At 41.7% G+C, this 23,643-nt stretch overlaps 1 protein-coding gene across 1 annotated transcript in view; it reads left to right on the top strand.

Annotated features, from left to right (window-relative positions):
• Window positions 1-11,791: 11,791 nt before the first annotated feature.
• The window catches only part of INTS6 (integrator complex subunit 6), a 37,943-nt gene continuing 26,091 nt past the window's right edge, over window positions 11,792-23,643 (top strand). The window contains 4 exon segments of the mRNA XM_079315158.1: window positions 11,792-11,871; window positions 12,194-12,353; window positions 12,603-12,680; window positions 13,404-13,553. Coding sequence (XP_079171284.1) covers window positions 12,243-12,353; window positions 12,603-12,680; window positions 13,404-13,553 — 339 coding nt within the window. The 5' untranslated portion in view covers window positions 11,792-11,871; window positions 12,194-12,242.

Below are 23,643 nucleotides of genomic sequence, written 5' to 3'. Positions count from 1 at the left end.
AGTTTTCTTGCAGTCAAGCCATTTTTACCCCTTACTGCAATTACATGGAATGCTCCATATTGTACAAACAAAGCATGAGTGAAAGCATGAAAAATAGGTGGAACCCTTGCTAAGCTGCCAGTTTTGTCAACTCAAACCTGAGTGACAAAAGATTGTTTTAAAAGCTTGTGATTCCTAAAGAAGGGCAGCTGAACTCATCCCTCCTGTAAAAAATTCTTTTTGCAAAGAGGTCCCAAGAAGCAGCTTGAGATCAAAATTGCAGAAGTTTCAGTGTATACTGGGACTTATGACTCACTGCTGCAGGGCTGTTTGGAGCTAAAGAAGGATCCCAGATTGTCTAATCAAACTTTTACATGTCTTATTCTGTGCCAACGTTATGTGCCACCTTCTCTTTAGCAGGCAGGTCACCATTTCTGGCCATCCCCATGGTAAGAGGTTCCTCAGCCTGTGAGCACATACAGACATCCCAGAAATGCCACATTTAGATTGGTACTATCACAGCTGGTGCTGTAGAGCATTTGGTTCTGATTACCTCCTGGCCACTCCTGATAATTTTTAGTCTAGATAGATTGCAGCCAGAATGTCTGATTGCTTTGAACATCTTGCACTGTAGTAGGCCCATATGTTTATCATCACAATCTACAGAGTGCCCTTTGATTTTGAAGAGAGAACCATATCTGAGTCAAGTTTAGCTGCTTTAGGGAGACTTCCTTTGAGACAAGGGTGGGTGTAAAAGCACTGGCCCACCACAGGACATCTACCAAATGTAAAAATTCATGAAAATGGAAGAAATATTCTTTATTGTAAAATATTGGAAATGCTCTAGAGACAAGAGGCCACTTGTGTTTGGAGGGCAAAACCAATTATTCAGTCATGTCCTCATCTGTAACTCAGTGGCCTCCTTGTATAAAAATATCATCTGACAAAGTAGTAGAAATACTTCTGTGAAGACCGGGGAACTGACGAGTGTACATCTTGTGCCTCTGAAAGTGCACGAGGAAACTCCAAATGGGAAAACAAAGAAAACCTGTGAGTCATTCCAGCTGGGAGAGAGGAGAAAAAAAAGTTACATTCTCAGTACTTTTCATTAGCTCCTGAAATTCAGGCTAACTAGCCTCTGTATTGTATTCTTAATATGAGCACAGGACAATTTTCACACAGAGGCTCTAAACCAGGTATTAGAATCAAAAGATAAAGGTGCTCAAAAGACTCCATAGGAGGCCAAGAGATGCTCTTGAAATCAAAAGAACTTGTCTGGCATGTTAGATCAGTTCCCAGTAACAGGAGGGGCCTATGGCAATACTTACTTGCCAGTGAACCATGACAAGAAACAATACAAATTGGAAATGTCTCCCAAAGTGTTCAAGCGAGAAGACACTGGAGAAGAGGACAGGTAGTAATTAAAAACATGTAAAGACTCTTTAAACTGTACTGAATGAGTGTTGGAAATAGGTTTTTTTTATCTGAAGAAAACCAAAAGAAGATATGCATGTAGGCACATACTTAAATTAAACAAACAAACAAACAAACAAACAAACAGACATCCTCAAACTTTCCCTACCAAAAAAAACCCAAATAAAATTCACTAAAAAACCAACCATTGCAGAATTACATTTTCTTCTTGTTTCTGAAGAAATTACTCCTGCTCCATGCTGTCCTCCAAGCCAGATCCATGTACCATCTGAGAGGTTGCCAGGAGTTTCATGCCAAAATTGCCAAGTAATCTGCCCATAGATCAATTGCAAGAGCTCTGCATGGAATGCGAGAGCACTGGCTTCTGAATCTTACCGGTGTAGATCCAGTTGATGAACCTTTCTCCAGGGTTTTGGTGCCTTCCAATCCAGCAGTTTGGCCACAAAGACCCTTCCACTGCAGAAGTAGGTACCAGTGAGGCATCTAGCAAACTTCCTGGCACCTCAGGAGCTATGTGGTGAGAGTCCCAGGCAGCTGCCAGGACTCTGACTGCTAGAGGAGCACTTGTATGCAGGCAGCCTGATTTCTCTCCTTCACAGTGGCACACAATGAAGTACAAACAATTCTTTCAAGCACTTCACTGTGCAGATTTATGTTCTAGGGACTTCAGCACCTGGCTTGCAGAATATCTCTGCAGGGATGTCTGACTGGACCTGTATCAATCAGCATTCAATTCCTTGACTCCCTCCTCTGGGAGATGAGTGCCAGATGTTAGGTACTCTCTTACCTCCTCTTTGATACAATCCTGCCTGACAATTTCCCTCTTGCAAGTGCCAAAAACTGAACAGAAAATAAAACTATCCAGAATAGAAACTAGGACAACTTTCCTGTGCAGGGATGGGCTAGAACCTGATCTGAATGGGGAAGAGGAAAGAAGGAATGGCTGTACAGCTGCAGCATGATTTCATACTGTGAACACATCACTCCAGTGCCTTCAAATTCTCTTGTAAGACTATATTTGCCATACGTGTAAATGTGACAGTCAAAAATGCTGTGCTACCAAAGGGCTTTTTAGGTATCTGCTCTTTCCTCAACTTAAAGGTGTGCAAGTCAGGTGAGTTCTGACTTGTATTTATGGGAATACTTTTTCTCTGAAACTATATTCTGATTAATTTCAGTGGTTTTCATTCATGTCCTTCAATTTTGGCCAAGGAAAAATATGGAGCTATGTGCATCTGTGTATTGCATGTACACATACATGAACAAAGACTCAGAAGAAAATGAGGGCAAAATACCACTTCTGACTAGGCATAACAATTCTGAAAAGAAAATTTATACACATTTTGCACTTTTGTTTTATAATAAGAGATGACATGCTGCTCAAGTGCTGACTTGCAGCAGAATAGATTAAAAATTCTTGGACCATCAGTAGCAAGAAATCACAGGGCTGTACTTACAGAGGTCATTAACTGTCCAGACATCTGTTGGGCTACAAATTCTGCCAAACATAGATCATGAAGCGGTTCTTGAATTATGCAGAGGATAATTTCACAATCCAGAAAACAGAGAACTCAAGCAGAGAAAGAGCTGTGTAAGACTTTCTTGTTGCCAGTTGGGAAGGAATTCATTACAATGTCAGAATGACAGGGAAGTTTGATGCTAGTGGCAGTGGTCTGCTGCACTGCTAGCAGTGCCATAAGGAACAGATTTATATGATGGTCACAATTACAGTTATATACTCCACAAAGTAATTGACATTCTAGTAAAATTGCCCATATTAATTAGAGGGACACTGTGTCAAAAGTAAAAACTCCAAATGTTTCAGGGAAAACTACTGTAAAGCATATTAACAGAAAAGTAATAGATTTCAGTATAATAAAAGGGAATTAGGAAACAATGAGCAGATGCAGAAAAGGAAAAATTGGTGCTTAGGTAGAAACAGTCTGGAGCATTCTAAACAATGTATAAATTAAAGCATAATAGACTCTAATTCCCCTTGAAAAAGGAATGCTGTCACATTTTTCATAAATTAACTGCAGTAGCCAGTTGGTAAAGGATCACAAATGAGTCAAATTATGCCACACTGGACTATAATTGGGTTAAAGGGCTGTGATTTACCTCTGAAATGAGAGCTGAAATGATATCTGTCAACCTTTGGAACCAGGAGTTATTCTGGCATCAGGAGTTACTTATTAGCTGCTGCAGAAGTCCAGGACACAGCACGACCAGTCATTGATAAAACAAAGAGGGAAAACACTCATCAGGGCAAATTAGTAATTTTGGCTTTTTTTCCCTTGGCCAGCTGAAGAGAGCTGTATCTAAGTAGATAAGCCATATCTGAGAAGTGTCAAGAAGAGCATATTGTAACTTTTTCTGAAAGAGAAGACAAAAAGGACCTGAAATGGAAGACATGAAGAAAAATAAGAATTGATAAAGGAAAATAAAATTTAAAAAAACCCCAATCTGCAAACCCTGAAAATTAATGAAAATGATATATTAGTTAAAAGGCTGTTTTTTGTTGCCTTTGCATTGTTAAATTTCATTCTTTGAGACCCCAGTTATAGAAATCACTGCTAGCTTTATTCACAAGTCACACAAACCAGAAAACAGAAATGTGTATATCAGTGTCAAGTTAATCAGAAAACAGACTAACAGAAAATAGAAATACTTTAAAAAAGGAAAAAAACAGGAGAAACTCAGAGAAAATGTTAGAATTATCACATGGCTGGTGTACACACACACACACTGCCAAACACACTGGAGAAACATACACTTACCATCAACATGAATTATGGGATGGGCTTTCTTGGACCTTTTATTTTGGCCCCATGTTTGGAAAATAACCATCAATGGTATGTTGCCTTAAAAATGGCTTGCCAACAGGAAAATATTAGAACTGATCCTGAAATGTTCCGATTGCAACATCATGAAATCGAAAGCCATCTCCAACAACAAAAGAACTCATCACTGACAAAAATAGCACTGCTTGGTGACACTGTTGTTATGAAAAAAGGTTACACTTGTGATTCAGGGTTTTCTATAAGCTGGTCTCAAATCAATTCTAAAATTTTCCTAATAAGAAATGTTTTTGTAGTCTCTAACTCAGTAAGAATTATCCTTTTGCAATTTTCAAAGCTGTGCCTTTAAGTGTCCTTCCTTCTCATTTGAAATATTTATAAAACAAGATACTCTTTTTCAGCAAATTGGTGCAGGAGAGATTTGCTCACTGTGGCACCCACTAAAGTTTTCTATGACAAATAGACCTTATATCAGGGCTTCAATGGGAGTGTAAAAGTAGAAAAGAAAAAAAATCCTCTCACTTGATTTTAATTGCATCTTTTGAATTACATGCTCTGCAACAGTCCCAAACATCTTGACATAGGTCCTTGAAGCCATGAAATACAGATGACAGATGTCCTCTCTAGATGAGAGGCTTTATAGGGTTAATTGTTTTCTGGAAGACCTGTGTCTGTGCTTTATAGATGGCTTTTGCAGAGATTTCCGATTAGCTACTAGTTGAGATTTGATTAAGTTTTTATTAACTGCTAAGTGGAAAAAGATCAACTGGTCCATATTCCATTCAACATCAGTCATCAGTCAGCTGCTTTGTAGGAGCAACAGAGTACATCTTTATTTTACAGTGTATTTGGATTTTGGGCAAAAGATGGCAACGCATAATAATCACATTCAGAGTAAAAGTTGGACAAAAAACCTCTACAGTGAGGCAGTATTTTAAAGGAAGAGCTCCCAGCTTGCAAATACCACATGCAGGTGTGATACCTCAGTGGGAAACAGCTTATGGATGAATGAATAATTCTGTCTGTTTACCAAGACTATACACATTACATTTGCCATTAAAAAACCCCAAACCAAACAAACCACAAACAAAACATCCCCCAACTCATTGCTTTGCCTCCCTGGGAAGTGCTTTAGGCTACATTTTAGCTGTAAGTGCTTTATAATCCAAGCTGACTGTAGCTGAAATTGGTGTCCCTTAGCTGCTTGATTAGTTAGATAAATTCAGCATGCTTGTGTCTGGGATCCATGGTAATGGAGTTACGTTGCTATGCTATGAAATGTGCAGGAAGGTCCAGCACTTCAGGAAGGATATGATTTCCAGGGCTAATGAAACTTGGTAGTGCAGACAAGAAGGAATGCTTGGAGGAATGAACAAAAGCAATCCCTGGAACAGTGACAGCGGATTGCTCAAGTCAGCTGGTACAGGAAAGGGTTTTTCTGGGAAGGCTGTAACAACCACCTCAAAGATCATTTTAAAGTGGTGCTGTAGAGGAAAAGTATCACAGTTCTGTTCCTGCCATCCTGAGGAAAGCCTGCATGGCACCAGCATCTCAAGGACAGAAAATGAGAGGGGAGAGAAAGGAAGGAGGGAAGGCAGGAGGGAAGGCAGGAAGGAAGGCAGGAAGGAAGGAAGGAAGGAGGGAAGGAGGGAAGGAGGGAAGGAGGGAAGGAGGGAAGGAGGGAAGGAGGGAAGGAGGGAAGGAGGGAAGGAGGAAGGAGGGAAGGGGGAAGGAAGGAAGGAAGGAAGGAAGGAAGGAAGGAAGGAAGGAAGGAAGGAAGGAAGGAAGGAAGGAAGGAAGGAAGGAAGGAAGGAAGGAAGGAAGGAAAGGAAGGAAGGAAAGGAAGGAAGGAAGGAAGGAAGGAAGGAAGGAAGGAAGGAAGGAAGGAAGGAAGGAAGGAAGGAAGGAGGAAGGAAATGAAGGAAGGAAGGAAGGACGGAAGGAAGGAAGGAAGGAAGGAAGGAAGGGAAGGAAGGAAGGAAGGAAGGAAGGAAGGAATGGAAGGAAGGAGGAAGGAAGGAAGGAAAGGAAGGAAGGAAGGAAGGAAGGAAGGAAGGAAGGAAGGAGGAAGGAAGGAAGGAAGGAAGGAAGGAAGGAAGGAAGGAAGGAAGGAAGACCTTATTGTATGCTAGACGGTTTTTATGCTAGAGGGTGTTTTCTGTTCCCTTTGGATCTTGATGCACCAGCTCAGATACTCAGGACACAGAATAAATTTAAAGGCCCAGAGTGATACAGGGTTTTGTTCTTGACCAGAACCCTAAGTTAAATGAAAGGAGCAATGCAACACATCAGGAATGATAAATAATAACTGTAAATCTGTTTGAATTCTCATGTGTGCTACCTTATTGCAACTGTAATTTTGAAAAGTTTTAAGTAGCTTTTTCCATATTACATGTAATATTCCTCCACGGTACCAAGTAGGAGAGGTCTTGCTCTGTTAAACACTTCTAAATACATATGAAGACAGTGCATAGTGTAGACCTTTCAATATATGACCAGTAATAGTAAAGAACAAGCACGTATTAAACACAGTTTATTTAATTATAAAAGCTTCCTTATCTTCTATTCAGGTGCCTTGCAACCTCTCCATCATTAACTGACTGAATTCTGCTGTCACGGCCAGATGACCTCAAAGAGGTCAGGCTTTTTCTCTGAGGATCATCTAACTGTGCACTTCCATCATAACTTTATTTTGAAGTACCAAAGTACACAAATACTCATGAACTTAAGTCTTCCAGTACTTACACTCAGTCTGCACAGTTAGAAGACAAGCTCTATCAAACTCCTGTTGTACCCATTCCCTTGCATTTCCACATTAGCTGTTTTTCACTTCAGGTCCAACTCCCAAACTGGGATACAGCAAGGGATTTGGATGACTGGAGGGGTGCTGAGGAATACAAAATCCCTAGGAAGCTTCAAAGGCTGTCCTCTGGGTTTCCTAATGGATGGACAATGAAAAAGAGGCTGTCTTTGAAGATGGGCCAAGAGAAGCCAGAATGGCACTTCTTTTAGAGGTCATTGTTCTGCAGAGAGATGTAGTTTCACTGTGTTCTGGTGCTAGGGAACCCAAAGTACAGGCTTCTAAAAGGTGCTAGTTTCAAAGGAAGGCAGCAGCTGCTGCAAGTCTTGGAAAAACAGGCAACCTCATTTAAGTCCCAGAATATATATAAAAAAAGTTTTCTGTTTACCTAGGCTGCCTGAATTACAGGATCAAATCAGGTTATATTTGGTAAGAATCTCAGGAAGAGGAGAAAAATTATGGTCAAACCACTGCATTGACACTAGTAAAAAACCCAACAGGACAAAACAAAACTGCAACAATATATGCTGCCATGTAGGCAAGACAAGGAAAGAATACAATTTTATTTGTAGCAAAAAGCAAGTGAGTTGAATGCACAGAACATGGCTAAAGGAATACTAAAAAAAAGAGGACACGAGTATTAAAAGATAAATTGAAACTCAGAATGCTGTATAAAGAGATATATTTTAATGATATGCAGTAGAATTAAATTAGGGAATGGAAAATGTTACTGTTAAATGGGGGGGCGGGGGGAAGAATTTAATAATGACAATCCAAAAGGCTACAGAACTGTATTCTAAAGGAAACCTGGAAAAATGTCCCTGTATCATTAGGACCTGAACTGACTAAGATCTGGAAATTTTCTTTGTGAAAATAATTTCATATTGAGGAGAAAGACAATTAAAAAAAAAAAAAGTTATACCATCAGTTTTACTTCTCAGACCTGCTTGAAGGTCATTAACACAGCAGCTTCCATTCAAACCTGAAGTGTAGGACAAAATAAGGCCAACACTATGTGATAAAACAACAAAAATCTTAAAACTATTAACATGGAGAAAAAGCTATTTAAGGAAAAACACAGTAACAGCAAATAATAAAAAAATGCTCTTCAGCTTTTTTCATATGATGGGGAGTTTTATGTATATTTTTACACTTTGTTTTGGAATTTTTTTGTTTGGGTTTTTTTTTTTTTTTTTTTTTTTTTTTATTGACTTAGCATTCAAATGTAAAGTAAATACACATCTTCAATACTACCTTATTTGTCCCCAGATGGACAACACCTATTCTCTGAAGATGACAAAACAAATATTCTTAGGCATACATATACATTCATGCTTCCTCATGGATGTACAAGAAATACAAACCTGCAAGGAAGCAGGTGGAATGTTCTGCATCATGAGGACAGCTGGAGAAGAGTATTCCTCCAGCCAGAAGCTTGCTGAAATCATTGATCTTGACTCAAAAGGTAGAACTGGCTCATTTGGACTGTGCATGGGGTGTCACTTTGCCCACAATATTAAAGAAAAAGAAAGATGCATTTGTTCTCGGTGGCAGCCTCACTCTCTCTCCCTGCGCAGCTGTGTCAGCTCTGCTAGTAATGAGCATAAGCACTAATATCACTGGGGTTTGTTCCTTTGCAGCCAGTCTCCCACACAGATTTATAAATGTGACTCTGATGGCAGTACCAGCCATTATGACTCTCACATCAAGAGGCTGATGCACGCTTAAGGCTTGGGCTTATTACCTGTCTTTGAAAGAATCTTTCTCAATATTAGTCAAATTGGCCTGCTCCCAGCAGCAAAGTACCCATGCCTACCACAGACAACACACAACCAGCTGTGATTCTGCCCCACAGCAGATCTAATATGGATCTAATAGAAGATGCATAGGAGTGAGAAGGACTGAATGCTCCAAATGGCCTCAAAGGTAACAGCAAAACAGAAAAGCACAGTAAATTAGTTTCCTTGTATAAATTTAATTGAAACAGTGTGTAAGTTTAGTCTGTGTGATTCTTCTATCAGTGATAATTACCAGTGCTGAGGGAACTAGGGGTAGAGTAGGGCCCGCTGCTTTGGTCTCACCTTCCTCTTGCATTGGCAAGACAGTTACAGCATGCCTACAGCTTGCAATTCTCAAAGTTGATTCAGAATCCATGCTGGTTTATAACTGATTCTACCACCATGATTGAACATGGCTTTTTCCCTGATCTTTTTTCATTTACTGGCAACAAAACATAAAAATTCCAAATGGCCTTCCAGGATTTATGCCCAGGATTCATGGCCAGGCTGCCTTTGACCATGACATTTTCTTGGTATGGCAAGGACTCTGAAATGTCTCTTTTCTAGCACTTTGAAGAAGGAACCATTCCAGGAATTTCCCATTTTTCCACATTCCCCAAGAAGATGCATGACGTTTCACACATAAAAGTGATGATGGTTTTATTAGGATAGTCAATTAAATATCAGCAACATACAAATAGATAAAACATGGCATGTCTGAACAATGTGCCTATCTCTGAAATTTAAAAGGAAGCCAGCCATCATCATAAACACAAGTCAATGTTCCTCCCAAATGAAACAACTAATCCCAAGGCACGATTTGCTAAAGCAGCACTGCAGCCTACACCATGCATCCCCCCACCTTAGGGGGACAATTACTACTCCTCCAGCAGCCAGTCTCACTGACTTTAGGAGCTGCAGCAGATACCTTTAGTTTTCTTTGGAGACCTGAGGGGACAGAAGGTCCCCAAAATACCTCTGTGGAAAGGAAATGACTGTGAACCAAGCCTCTCTTAGTCCAAATGTTTTACTGTGTAACAGGGACTGGCATGCAGCTGGATTCCAGGGTAACCCAGCAGTGTGGCCTCTGTGGCACCTGCTGGTTTTCTCCCTCTGACAGGAGGGATTCAGATTAAACAGTAGAACCTGTACCAGAACAGCCTGCTGCAGGTCACGAGACCAAGCATCACTGCTAGAGCTCTAATACTGAACTGGAAAGATACAAGCAGCTCAAGAGCCACTGGGTGCACATGAAAGCTCATTCTCAGCACCAGGAGCACGATCCAGAGTGAGAAATAATCATAGTAAAAGTTGCTGTATTTTGGTCTGCACCAACTCCAAAGATTCCTTCCCAGTTCTCCCAGGGTCCTTAAGATTGGAGATACTTAAATGGCATTGAATGGTAAACTGGGTTACTGGGTTGAAAGGAAGTGTCCTTTATTGCACCCCAAAGCCTAAGAGAGGACAGCACAGGTCACAGGTACAGCACCAACAGGAAAGCCAAAATAAGCTGCTCAAAGGCATAAGAATGCATACCAATTTGCAATGGAAATGTGATTCTACCCCTCTCTCTTCTTAGAAATGTTAATCTCCCACTAGTCTTAAAAAAAAAAAAAAAAAAAAAAAAAAAAGGATAGCAAAATAGCCCCATCAAGCTCTTGCCTAACAAGACAGAAATCTTGCCTGGAAGACCAAGCCAGAACACTGCCAATTTTATCTTGGGAGAATGAAGGAGCACAGTGGCTTTAAACCTTCTAGAGCAGTAGCTGTGGGAGCACATCAGCAGGACCAGGGAAAAAAAAACAAAAACAAAAACCAACAGACAGAAAGCAGAGCATTCTCCTGAACAGATTATGCTAAGACATGGCTCTGGAGTACTGCTCCAAGGCTGTGAGCAGAAACAGCAGACTCAACTGCTGGGGAAAAAATCAAACCCCAAACCCTAATAAATCGCAAAAAAACCTGAGAACAGACATCTTCGTCATTAGTTGGTTAGGAACACTCCATAATTAGAAGATTTATAAGAAGTAAATTTGGAGTGTCATAGCATAGATGAAAGCAACCTTAGCGTTAATAACTGCCCGTGATTATGGAAGGAAAAAGGTCACAGCTAAGGCTAGCCAATTTCTCTTTTTCCTAAGGATCGAGTGAAAGGCCAGACCATGTGTTCGGGAATTCATCAGCAGGATGGTACCGGACCGTTTCTCCATCCTAAACCCAGCGGACTCGGGCTGTGCTGGCGGCCAGGAGCCGAAGATTCCCCTGAGGAGCGCTCCCCGGCAGCGGGGCCGCGCAGGCACCCGGCGGCAGCACGGCTCACCGGAGCCCCCAGAGCACTGCCCTGCTCCCGGCCGGGACAGCACCCGCTGCGGGACACGGGCAGGCGGCTTCTCCCGCAGCCTCAAGGAGAGCGGCGGGCGCGGAGGCGGGCCGGGGCAGCGCCCGCCCTCTCCCGTCCCTCCTTCCCTCCTCCCCGCCCCCGTGACTCACCCGCCTCTCCCGGCGGCGACAAGCCGCCAGCGCCGGAGTCACCGCCCCGGCCCGGCGCGGCGCGGCGCTCCCCAGGGGCCACCCCCGCCCTCCCCGAGCGGGCAGGGCGCTGCCCCCGAGGGACGCGTCACCCCGCAGCCCTCGAAATAGCTCAGCGAGAGGGGCGGCGGCGACAGATCCCTCTCCCCGCCCGTCCCTCCCGTCCCGGCCGCGCTGCCCCTCCGCATTCTCGGCGCCCGGAGCGCGCCCACGGGGCGCGTCCCCGCGAGCCCCGGCGCTCCCCGCCCTGCCCCGTGTCCCCCGGCCGGCCGCCCCCCGCCCGCGGCTGCGCCTGCGCGCCCCCGCCGCCCGCGCCCCCGCCGGCTGCGCCCGCCCCGCCCCGCCCCGCCGATTTCAATATGCTAATGAGCGCTTACCGACGCCCTATGGTGGAGCCAGGAGCCAATCACGTGGGACGGGGACGTGTCCTTGGGGGGCGGGGCCGACCTACCCAGGCTGCCTTAAAAGCGGGCGGCGAGCGAGGAAGCGCCTCAGTCAGAGCGAGAAAGTGCCGGGCTGGCGGGGCCGCGGCTGCTCCGCCTGAAACTTCTGAGTAACATCAACAGGGGGAGGGGAGGGCGGGCGGCGGTGGAGGAGGAGGAAGGTGGTGGTGGGGGGAAGGTTAGCCAGCAGCGCAGCCCTATCCGCCTCTCCCTCATAAACCAGCCTGTGTTGGGCTGAGCAGGCCCCTCACACAAAGGAGGGCAGGGCAGGCAGGGCTGCCCCCCCTTCCCCCCCGCCTCGGCAGAGGGGCAGCGGGGAGGCGCCCTTCCCCGTGCACAGCACTCACAGCCACTTACTCCTCTTCCGTCCCCCGTCTTCTCTTCTCTCTCTCCCCCCTTCCCCTCGCCTTCCCCCCACGGTTCTCCCCTCAGCCCCCGCCCGCTGTCCATGTAGCCGTCCGGCCGCCGGCCCCTCCGCACTATGCCCATCTTACTCTTCCTGATAGACACGTCCGCCTCCATGAACCAGCGCACCCATCTGGGCACCACCTATCTGGACATAGCCAAAGGCGCTGTAGAGACTTTCATGAAGGTACCGGGCTCTGCCTTGCGAGAGGAGGCGAGAGAAAGCGAGCGAGAGTGGCTGCGCGGGGAGGGGAGGGGGCGGCAGGGAGCGGGGGGCTGCCTGGGCCGGGGGCGCGGGCCGAGGGCGGGCGGGAGCGAGCGAGAGAGTGCGTGTGTGTGCGGGGAGGGAGGGGAGGGGAGGGCCGGGCTGAGCCGGGGGGCTCCGGCGGCGGCGCCGCCTCTCGGCTCACCCTCCGCTTTGTCCCCCGCGCCGCAGCTCCGAGCTCGGGACCCGGCCAGCAGAGGAGACAGGTACATGCTGGTCACTTTCGAGGAGCCTCCCTACGCTATCAAGGTAACCCCCGCTCACCCCCCCTCCTCCCCGGCCTCCTTCCGGCCCGTCCGCCCCCCGCCCGCGCCGCCCCGGCTGCCGGCGGTCCGGGGGAGCGCGGCACACACGGGCTCCGGCGGCGGCGGCGGCGCTGACATCAACATGGCCGACGCTTTTCCCCTGTGCGGTGTGCGAGCAGCAATGAACTGTGGGGGATATTTATTCAAGTTGGGAGAAGTGACAGCAACTCCAAGGAGAGTTCGGCTTGGAAGGGGCGAGCCGGGGGAAGGACCGACTTCAGCCCGGAGAGCCCGGTCTCGGAAGGGGACGGCACTTCCCTGGCCCCGCCGCGGCGGGGGGGGACGCACCGCGCGGGGGAAGGGGGCGGTGGGTCCACATGACACGGGACCGTGAACCTGTTGGAGGTGGCTTCTCAGCGCAGTTGGCTTCCATCTGAGCGGGCCTCTGGGAGGGTGATGTAAATAGCTCTAAGGTTTGGGCACCAGCGTCCTCAAAGAAATTTGTCCCGTGGAACAAAGCAAAAACGCTCGTTTGGTAAATGGGGAGTTCTGAGAATTAAGTGCATAATTTCAGGCTTTTTGGAGCAACATCAAATACTACTGACTTTTGAGGTATTGTGTTTAGCATCTGTAGTGAGCTGCATGCAGCAGGGAAGGCTCTTTGTAGCTTAACAGGAAGGCAAAACTCGTATCTGCAGAATAAATCTTCTCATGTTTCTCTTTGCAGGCTGGCTGGAAGGAAAACCATGCTACGTTTATGAATGAGCTGAAAAATCTTCAAGCTGAAGGACTTACGACTCTTGGCCAGTCCTTAAGGACAGCTTTTGATTTATTAAACTTAAATAGATTAGTAACTGGCATAGACAACTATGGGCAGGTAGGTTGACTGTTACTAGGTGAGAAAAATCTTAAAACGCAAACTTCCCAGAGACAGCAGTTAGCTAGGTGTCCAAAGTGGCTTCTTCATGGAATATTCAATAGGGGGGCTTCTTCAAAAGTAAGCAGAGCTCAGCTAGCTTGAATACAGTCAGTGAGTATATTTGGTATGCAACTTACTTTTTTTAATTTCAGTAATTAATCAGTTTTTAAGTTGTGATGTAGCCTGCAAGTTGACCTTTTCAGTTCAAATTTTTCTATATTTGGTCAAGTCTGTGTTCAGTACCTTAGCTGGTGAGCATGATAGGGTTATGAAAACTTTGCTTTCTCTATACAGTGCTGAACAGTTTGAAAGATGAACCATTTTTCTAACAACGCTGCATGTCCAAAAGTACTGAAAGGACCACAACTTTTTCAAAACACTTCCTTTCCATTGAGTTTACCACAACATTTCTCAGCATACATTTATTTTTATAAAATTGCCTGTTGTATCTGAGCCTTGAGAAGCTGTGCTTTTTTAATCTCTCTATTGCAACTATCCCTTTAAAACGATAGTTTTTTTGGTGTGGGCCAGCACTGTCATGCTCATTAGTATGAGCTGCTAAAATACAGATGTTGATTCAACATGTGCATTAGGACTCAAAGTTCTTTCTGGTGCTGGATCAAAGCCTGGGTTTGTTTCACTTGAAGGATGCTACTAGTGTTGGGCAGAGTATACCATGTACTTTTCATGTGGGGCATACTATCTTGACTCTCTCCTTTTTCTTTGTTATTCTTGTGCATTTGGATGTCCACTCTGAGGATTAGTACTGCTCTTGGTATTTAACATGGGAATATGGTTATGAACATGAGTCCCCCTTCCCTCTCTTTCCAGTCTAAGCAGATTTTTGTGATAACATGCCATGTTTGTGAAGGAAATTTGTCATGCTTCATTGTATAGCTTCCCCACGAGATGATCAAATGAGCCTAAACATTTTTAAAATGCCTTTTTAGTGATGAAACCTCAAGTTTTTAAAGTGCAAGTTCCACACATAGGGTTTTTCCTATGGCCATCTGCTGTCCTTATACATCTGTGTGTAATTTCTCCATTTTTCCAGTGCTTTTGTTTAGTTACAGGAGCTATATGAATCTTTCTTGAACACTTAGCCCCTGTAGACCCATACACAAAATGTTTGCTCTTTCCTATTGCTACTGATAATGATTCTAGTTAAACCCATGCCAAATAATTTGCTCTTGGTGAACCAGCTGTGCTCAGCTACTGAAGTGGACAGTTGAGTTGTCATGGCTGTTTTGACTCACTAGTAGTGTTCATTACTGCAATAGCTGCTATTTTGCCTGTGAAACAATGACTTTGTCTTGTAAGTCTCCCTGGGATTGGACCCACCCCTATGCACGTTTTTGCTTTATTCCACATGTGGAGCTGGCTGTTGAAGAGGTATTCACATGTGCAGTCAGGTGACTGAATAGAAATTCTAACTCTTCTTAGTGTCTGTAAAAATAGATGGACATACTGCAAGTGGCAGATCATCTACTGCTGAAGTCAAAGGTACCCGTTTTGGCTATTCTAACCAAAATAGCAATAAAAAAAAATCAAATTCAACAACACTTAGCTAATCCTTCAGTGTTTGCAGGATGAGATCTAGGGCAGCTAATTATCCTCAACTTCACATTGGTCTTTAAAACTGTCTTGACACCCTGTCATCTTCCTGTTATTGACTACCACCTAAAACTTAGTCCAGACAAATGAGTGTTTAACCATTCACAGTATGAGAAACTTAAAAGTCCAGGAAAATTAGTCAGAGTGCTCAATTGCATTTGAAATAGTTTTCACTCAGAGCATAAATTGCTGATTAACTTTTTTTTAAGCAGCTACAAATAAGACTATAAAACCATAGTTAACTGAAATTTAGCAGGCAGATATTTGAAGACTTGAGTATGTCAGAGTAAGAAGATAATTTTACAAAAAAAAAAGAGCAACATATAGGCCATCTTAGGAGTGGTATTACGTGATGTAATAAAATCTAGACTTTTATTAATCTTCTGTGGGAAATTTCTCTGGCTAAAAATCTTTTGACTCTCATGCTTATATTTTGGTGTGTTGACAAACTTGAGATATTTGCCAAGAGCCACTTGTTACACAAAAATGAATTGTAAGCCAGACTTTTCTTACACATGCAAATGACATGATACAAGCCTGATGGGGTTGTCTGGTTATGTCTCCACTAGTGTGATATCTTGTACCCCTGCTGAGTGTGAACTGTTTGATTAAATGGCAGAGTGACTCACTATACTCTGTTTCTTCTGAAGTTGACCAGAGTTCTCCATCAGCTGACCTTCTGAACAAGAATGATGGCTGAATGGTCATTCTGGAGTTGGGGAAAATCTGCTTCATATTTTCTTGCAACTTTAATGTTTGGATTTTTATTATGGGTTTATCATACTGCTCTTTAAGCAAATAAGTACTGGCTTAGTTACTCAAAGATTGAGTTACCATGTCATCAGCTGATCACAGGATCTCAAGTTAGATCTTAAAGGACACTGTCAACACACTTAGATTGTCAAAAGCCTGGAAGATTTTTTTCATAATCTGTCTCTGATATCTATGGTATGGCTTTGTAAACATTTTGTTGCACTGAGGAGTTGCTAAATCCAATTGTTTTAGTGTGTTTTGTAAAGAAAAAATGTTTTTGAAAAATACACATTTTAAGGTGGCTGTTCCTTTAACTTTGGCAATGTTTTCAGATTGATAATTTCTGTATTATACTGCTTGGATCCAATAATAGTTTTTCCCCCCCCCCTTAGTATGCTTTGTGATGATTATGACAGCAGAAGAATGAACCTTCAAATAGGGTGTCAGCTTTCAGAGTTCACTAAAAAGAGCAATCCTTTTCACCTCCATTTTTATGGGGAGCTTAGGAGGAAATGCAGCATTTGGATGTCTCCAGGAAGAAATCACTTAATCACCAAGTTGAATAAGAGTTTACTGTCACAATACAAAATATTGTACTCCATTAGCCCAGTTTCACTTAGATAATTGACTTCTTATTTTCTCCAGTTCAGTTTTTCCATTATTTGAGGTAGTCTCAAATACAGAGTCTTTTACTGGCAGGTTTTTTTGTCCTCTTGAATACAGTCTTAGGTCTTTTAACTGTTCCTTCTTCAGCAGGACATGAATAGCCACTATTTAACCGAATAGTTTTGAGTGTAGCAAATGTGCAGCTTGTTGTAGTTGATGGAAGGGTTAAATACTGATAGATGTTTCTGTGGAAACAGAAAATATTAAAAATGTAGCAGCTGTTATGACAGATGAAATTGTAAACAAATGGTTGAAATGAGCCATCAACTTCAGTTACTTGCAGTTTGTAGTGAGGTTCCTAAGACTAAGCACTGAATCTGAGGTAGGTAAAATATGTATCAATGATGTTTTGATACTTAAGTGCAAAGGACCAACATAGCAGTACTGAAACTGGAATCTGATGGATGTTTGAAATTGCTAAAACTGATTCACTGAGCCCCCATGTGTTTCACGTTGCCTGTTATTTGCAAAATGATCAAAGTACTACTGTTTTTTCAGCAGTATTGCATAGAGTAAGGTTTGAGAGGATAAAATACACTGAACTGAAGGGATTTCAAAGTGGTTGAGTTGATATTTCAAAGTATTTTTGCAATTTTTTTCAGGTGAAATTTCTTTAAATAGAAAGTGCTTTTCAACAATATAAGGTCTTTATGAGTTTTTAAAAATCGCACTAGGTTATCTCGCACATTTTTCATACTACCACTATGAGATGAGTTTGACTTTTAAATGAATCTAATGTAACAAAAGTACATGCTAACTTTGTTGCTCCAAAACAGAAAAGTCAACTAAAATGTATCCATTAGAATAGGTGTTTCTAATTCAAAATGATGAATAAAGTACTGCCTGGATTTAGATTAGCACAAGAAACACTGGTTGATTTACCAGTGAACATTCTTGCTGAAAGCCTTTTATTCTGTAGTGTGTTTCACATATGAACAGAAGCATAACTAAGATTTTTTGAGGAAAAACTAAGAACCCAATGGAATTCAACTGCTAAAGAATATTTTGGAAACTTAAAAATGCTCTCAGAGCTGGAAGTTGGAAGGCATTCTGCACATGATGGCATTGTTTTTAAATAATTTAACTTTTTTCCAAGTGTTTTGCTCATGCCATGTATGGCCATCAAGCAACACAATCTTAGGTTAGCTGCTGCTTTATAGTTCTCTGAGTATATGTTTAGACCAATTTATAGCTACAGTAGCAGCATTAATGATGTGTTCCCTCAGTGGAACCTGGCATTGGTCTGTAGAGTTCAGGGCACTTTGCTATAATGGCTTAAATACTTTAAACACTGTAGTATTCCAGCTACAGGTAAACAACATGCCTAGGAGATAATGTCTAATCATACTTATAGGCCCAAGACAGCTTTAAGTCACACATTCTAGGCTGATTGCTTGCTTACATGTTTGTCTAGGATCTCCTGAGCTTACAAAACCACAACAATCACATGTGGAATACTGTTCCCTAACATGACTTGCATTATGCTTTTGCAGGGATCTATTTTCTTTAAATTGTTGGGCAGTTTTATTTTCCCAAGAGGTATTTGAGGATTGTTACTGGATTTTGTTGCTCTCAAAAGTCAAAATCCTTTGAAGTATGGTTTTTGTCTTGATATTTTGGGATCATAACACACTGCACTGAAATGGCCTTTGCTGCATGTGCCTCCAAATTTGGAACCAAAGTTTAGGTTAGCATTTCCTGCTTTGTCATGCTGCACAGTTGCACATTCAGTTTGCTTCTTGTGTTCGTAGAGGCAGAGATTTGCACTTCTAAAGTAGCTCTCCTGGTCTCTTTTTTTTTCCCCCCACCTTCCCCAAAAAAAGCCAAACGGGGGCATTTCAGACAGTAGTAAACAACATCACAAGTGTAAGTGTAATAATGACAGAAATATGAGAGGCTATCTGTTTTCTCTGGAGTAGCAATGGATTTAACATGAACCTGTATGCCTGCTGATGTCAAAGATCTGTATGTGAAGTGCTGGTAGAAATCTATCATTCTCCTCTACCATGTGATGAAATTAAGCATATTGATTTGAACTTACACCTTTTAGACCATAACCTTTAAACATGCCATCTTTGAAGTTTTTAGTTAGTTTTGTTTAGAACACCCTCTAGTGAGAGCTACAGCAGGCATTGTTAAAGTGTTTTTTCCACATAATGAGGTGGAACTGCTTGCCCTTTAGCCCTCCCAGCACAACGAAGTTCAGCAAAAGTCTTAAATGTTTTTAAAATCACTTGTCCAGTTCCAACCTGGTATGTTTGTAAAGAATTTGGAACAACCTTATGTGAACTACTTTTTTTTCCAATGGAAACAATCTCATGGATCTGTTCCAGTAACAGAAGATACTTCAAGCAAATTTGATTTGGAAGAGGCAGTGCCATAACATATTCATTCATAAATTGTCTGTATTTTGTCCAGCTATCTTGAATAAACACTGAATATGCCATTAGGCTCATGTAGGGCACTGGTAGTTATCTGATGCTTAGTTTACAGAATGAGTGAAATGTGGCCATCTCTCTTGCAACAGTTCTGTCCTCCCAGCTTTGAATCCCAGAAAGCCAACTTGATTGTATGCATCCATCTGCAAGGCATACTCAGCCTAGATCTCAGCTCTGGAACTTGTGGCCTCTCATGGGTTCACAGTTGCATTAACCTTGCTTCAAATTGTGTGGCTTCGTGTAGTAAAATAAATCAGTGATCAGTGAGACTAATCAACTGGACTGAACTGTAGTGGCTCAAAATTGTTTAAAACAGCTGAGTTGCTCCTGCTGTTGTGGTAATAAACTCCAGGAAGGAATTGTAGGGCATCTTCGTGAAGTTGTTCTGAAGAATTGCTATGTTCACAGGGCAAGCTACTTTTAGTCTGCTTGCCAGTTCTCTGGATTATTTACCCCCTAAAAAGGGGGGAGATTTTTGTGTACAGATCTGTCCTTTCTCCTTGGTGGTATGTTTTTTTGGTTAGGTTTTTTTCCTCTACTTAGCCTGCCAGTGACTGTAGGACTTGTTACCCTTCTCCAGCATATGGAGAACAGAGACCTGGCTTAGCACTGTGAATTGCACTGACTGAGCCAGAACCAGCTATGTAAAGTCACTGCTGTGAAGCAGAAAGGCTGCTGTAATTAGGGACTTGATCCAGGGCTTGGCAAGGTCAGTTATTTTTGGAATAAAACATTCAGAGATATTTTTAGGAAATATAACCAAAATCATCTTAAACTCAGAGTCTTTGGAGCTGACTTTAAAGTTATGATTAGTATGGATTGTGTTATTTTATTTTCCTTAGAAAAAGTTTATAAAGGCTCAAATGGAACCTATTTTTAGCAGCTCACATTTACTGTGTTCACTCAAATAACTTTGGAAACTCCTGTAACTTATTGGCTGGTTGACCATTTTCTGATTATATCAGTAGTGATGCATTTATTAATCTGTAACTAACTGATAAAGTACATCTTTTTCTGTAAGTTATGATTTCCATTACCTTAAAGATAAGATACAAGTTGTGATAGCAGTTGATTTTGCTGCTTAATGTAGTTCATTTAATTTAATTTAAGAAAAAGTTAGTTTTTCCCCTTCTGGGATTATATATCTGTCACATCAGTACTTAAATGTTTCAAATGTTAGTGGCCTTTTGTTCTTCATTTCAATGTGATTTGTCACTGTTTAGTTACTTGCTATTCATTACGTATAAAATCCCTGTTCTGTGCATGTTTTACTTTCTGTCACATAATTGTGAAAGATTGAAGGACTGAATTGTTTTTGAAATTTACCAAGGACCTCATCTAAATTGGAACACTTGCAAGTTAATCAAGAAATTATCACTTATATAATGTGATATTTAAAACTCAATTAAATCTGCTCTTAAATGAAAGAAACAGGACAAACCTATATACTAACCTGTGATTTTTGAAACTCTGAGACTTACTGATGTTGGACCTTTCTTGATTTACGCACATGAAAGTTATCTTCAAATTTTGCATTTGATGTCTGAGCAAATCTATTATGTATTCATAATTTCTTTATTGTTCAACATGAACAGTCTTAAACTGCTTCCTTAACACATGCCCTCTGTTGTCACATGTGTATTATTCAATATGGAGATTTTTGTATTCCAAAATGTCTGTTCTTGCATTGAAACTCATTTTCAGGCTGCTCTGAGTTTCCTTTTTTTTGTTTTCTCGCTGTTAGTTTTGGTTTTGTTCTTGGCACAAACTTTTTGAGAGAGTTCCAGAATGACTTAAGTTGTGCAATTAAATAATCTTTAAGCAGTTCATTCAGTCCCAGACTTGGAAACTCCAAATGTGTAAAATTATGAGCATCTATAAAAATGATACTAAGCACAGTGAATTTTCTCATGCTGTGTTTCAGGATGGATGTGCAATGAAATCATTGCCTATAGAACACAAACTTGCAAGCTTTAGCAAAGCAAGCAGCTGATTTGCTTAGATATATTTCTGTGACTTTGTTTTTGAAAATGGGTTTGCCTGTTGTGCAATTCAGATAGCTGTTTTGTTTCTAGCATTTCTAATTATAGAAGTGATGTCTGGCTGGATCGTTGATTTTTGCTATACGGCTTTGACTGGACATGGCTAGTTTAAGGTGACATGTTTGGAGGTTCAGTAGTCAATTGAAGTCATAAATGGCTATTTTGAAAAAGATTTTTGGAGATAATGCTTAGGTCCAAAATACCAAGGAGCAAATTACTTTCTTTCATCCCGTTTATTTTCTCCAATACCTTGAATTTCCTTTTCTTAAATGGAATTTAGATAGCTTGTGTTATGACATAATGGTTGTTTTCAAGAATTCTCCCTTAGTTCTGTAACTGCTGTGCTGAGGACTTTGGTCTCTGGCTCAGCTTTAGGAAGTCTGCCATTACAATTGGTTCTGATTTGAAAGCATTTTGCTGACTGATTTTGCTTTAAATTTCTTAAAGTCTATAACCTTATTTGTTCCCAGTTGCCTGAAATGCAAAAAGCTTCATACCACCAAACGGTGGTATGTACAAACACTCTGGAAAAATTATTTCATCTACTGCTAATCTGTAGTCTCAGTAAGGAATGAAACTGAAACCATGTAACTGCCTTGTAATCCTATAAAGGCAATCCAGTTAAGAAACTATGACTAGCCCATGTTTTGGGCATTGTAGTAACTCATAGGTATTTGTTATGTAATTGACTAAAAAATTGCCTAGAATGTGGGAAATTAATTTGCCTACAATAACCTTGCTGTCCGTAGTCTGTGGAGGAGGATAGCTGAATTTAGATTTTGTAATCTTGCCTCATAGCAGAAAGATATTTTTTGGTATCAGTCCTTACTGTAAAATTGTTGCAATTTTTTTGACTTTCAGAGTGTGAAAGAGTGCAGGAGAAATCATTATTTCTTGAAAAGCATTTTCTTTTTTTTTTTTTTTTTTTGAGTGGAGTGAGATATTGTGTTAACAGAAGCATGGGTTCAGACCTTGATAAATGCTAGTGGGCCTTCTTAAAACTGTTTTTAAGGTCTTCTCCAAAAGACAAAATACTTTGAGAGAGAATATTGGGGGGTGGAGGAGGAGGTTAGCTTCAAAAGCAAAGGGAATGTGTCTGTAATACAGTTTAATGTTTGTGGCTGAGCCTTCCAAAGATGGGCAGTCTGCAGCAAAAAAAGGAAGGAATGAAATGATAGTATGTGCTTCCATGGTATCTAGAAATCATGAACCAGAGGTTGGATTAAACATACATTAAGAAATTAGAGTTCAGTGATGGATTGCTTCTTATTTGTACTTGTACAAGAACATTTAGGGGTTTAGAGATATAGTTTTAGAAAGGAGGGATTAACCTGTGCCTGTGTGTTTTGAGGTAGTATGCAAATAGGTTTATCTTGTTACTCAAATGACTTCACATGAGGAAAGATTTTATTAGCTTGTGCCCCCTCTGCTGGCTGGTGTTCCAATTACAAAGTAAAATACAAGTTTACACAGATGAGGTACTCTCTGACAGGCTGTTTTGGCCAAATATCAGTTTATAAGTGTTGCTTTTATGCAGCTGGAACTATGGTAGAACCTATGTTGTAATTTGGGAGAATTGGTGGTGTTGAGAGTTGGTATTTTCATAGTACAGATACTGGATTTGGCTCAGTTAAGACTCTGTAAGCATTTGTCAAACCTGTTTCCTTCCCTCATCCCTCAGCTGAAGATATGTGATCTTTTCACTCACCCTGGGTGTGTATATTGTTCCACATGAACTAGATCTTTGCAGTTCTTGGGACCACACCTGGGTCTTCTAAAATCTGTTACTATCACCTGCCTTTCTGATAGTTGTTTCCTCCTTAATATTTAGAGTTCTCTTCTTTTGGTTGTAGTGAGGTGATCTCTCAAATTTTCTTTAACAAGTGATGAATTTTCCTGTGTTCTTTCTGAACCCTGTACTTTGGTGAGGTAGTATTCCTGACTGAAATGAATGAAAGGCAGAGCACAAGCTCTCCCATCTTGGGTACTGCAGGGAGAGCTAAAAGATGTCTGTATTATGACAGAGGATACTTGTCCATACTGCAGGTGTGTGTGGACTAGCTCTAATAGTAAGAGTCATCCTGCTGTCCTGCAGCCCTTTCAGAAAAACCCTGGGCATTTTTTCTTGGAGATAGTGTTATTTATGGAATGGGGCTTTGTCATTAATCAGGCATCAAGGGAAATTACTGGTTTGTATTAGAATGTATTAGAATTTCCACTGTGACTGAATTTAGAGGTGCTGTATTTTTCAGTCTGGCTGCAGCATGATGATGCTCTTTTGGCATATCCTGTGAGAAGTCAGATTTATCAAATCAAATGTTGTAGTAGAATTGGACTCCCCTTTTTGCATGCCCCATCCCTAGAATATTTTTCCTTGTGTTCTGATAGATCAAATATTAATTAGATGATAGAGTAACTTCATCTGTGAACTTCCATTTAAAGACATTTTGATGCTTATTGATTAATAGGAAAGAATTTACTGAACTACCAAAGTTGAAAGCATGTTCATTCTCTAGTATTATAGTGCATTACATG

Source organism: Erithacus rubecula (genome assembly GCF_903797595.1).
Source record: "Erithacus rubecula genome assembly, chromosome: 1".
Classification (NCBI taxonomy): domain Eukaryota; kingdom Metazoa; phylum Chordata; class Aves; order Passeriformes; family Muscicapidae; genus Erithacus; species Erithacus rubecula.
The sequence above is the reverse complement of the archived record's forward strand: the minus strand, read 5'-3'. Positions and strand labels throughout refer to the sequence as shown.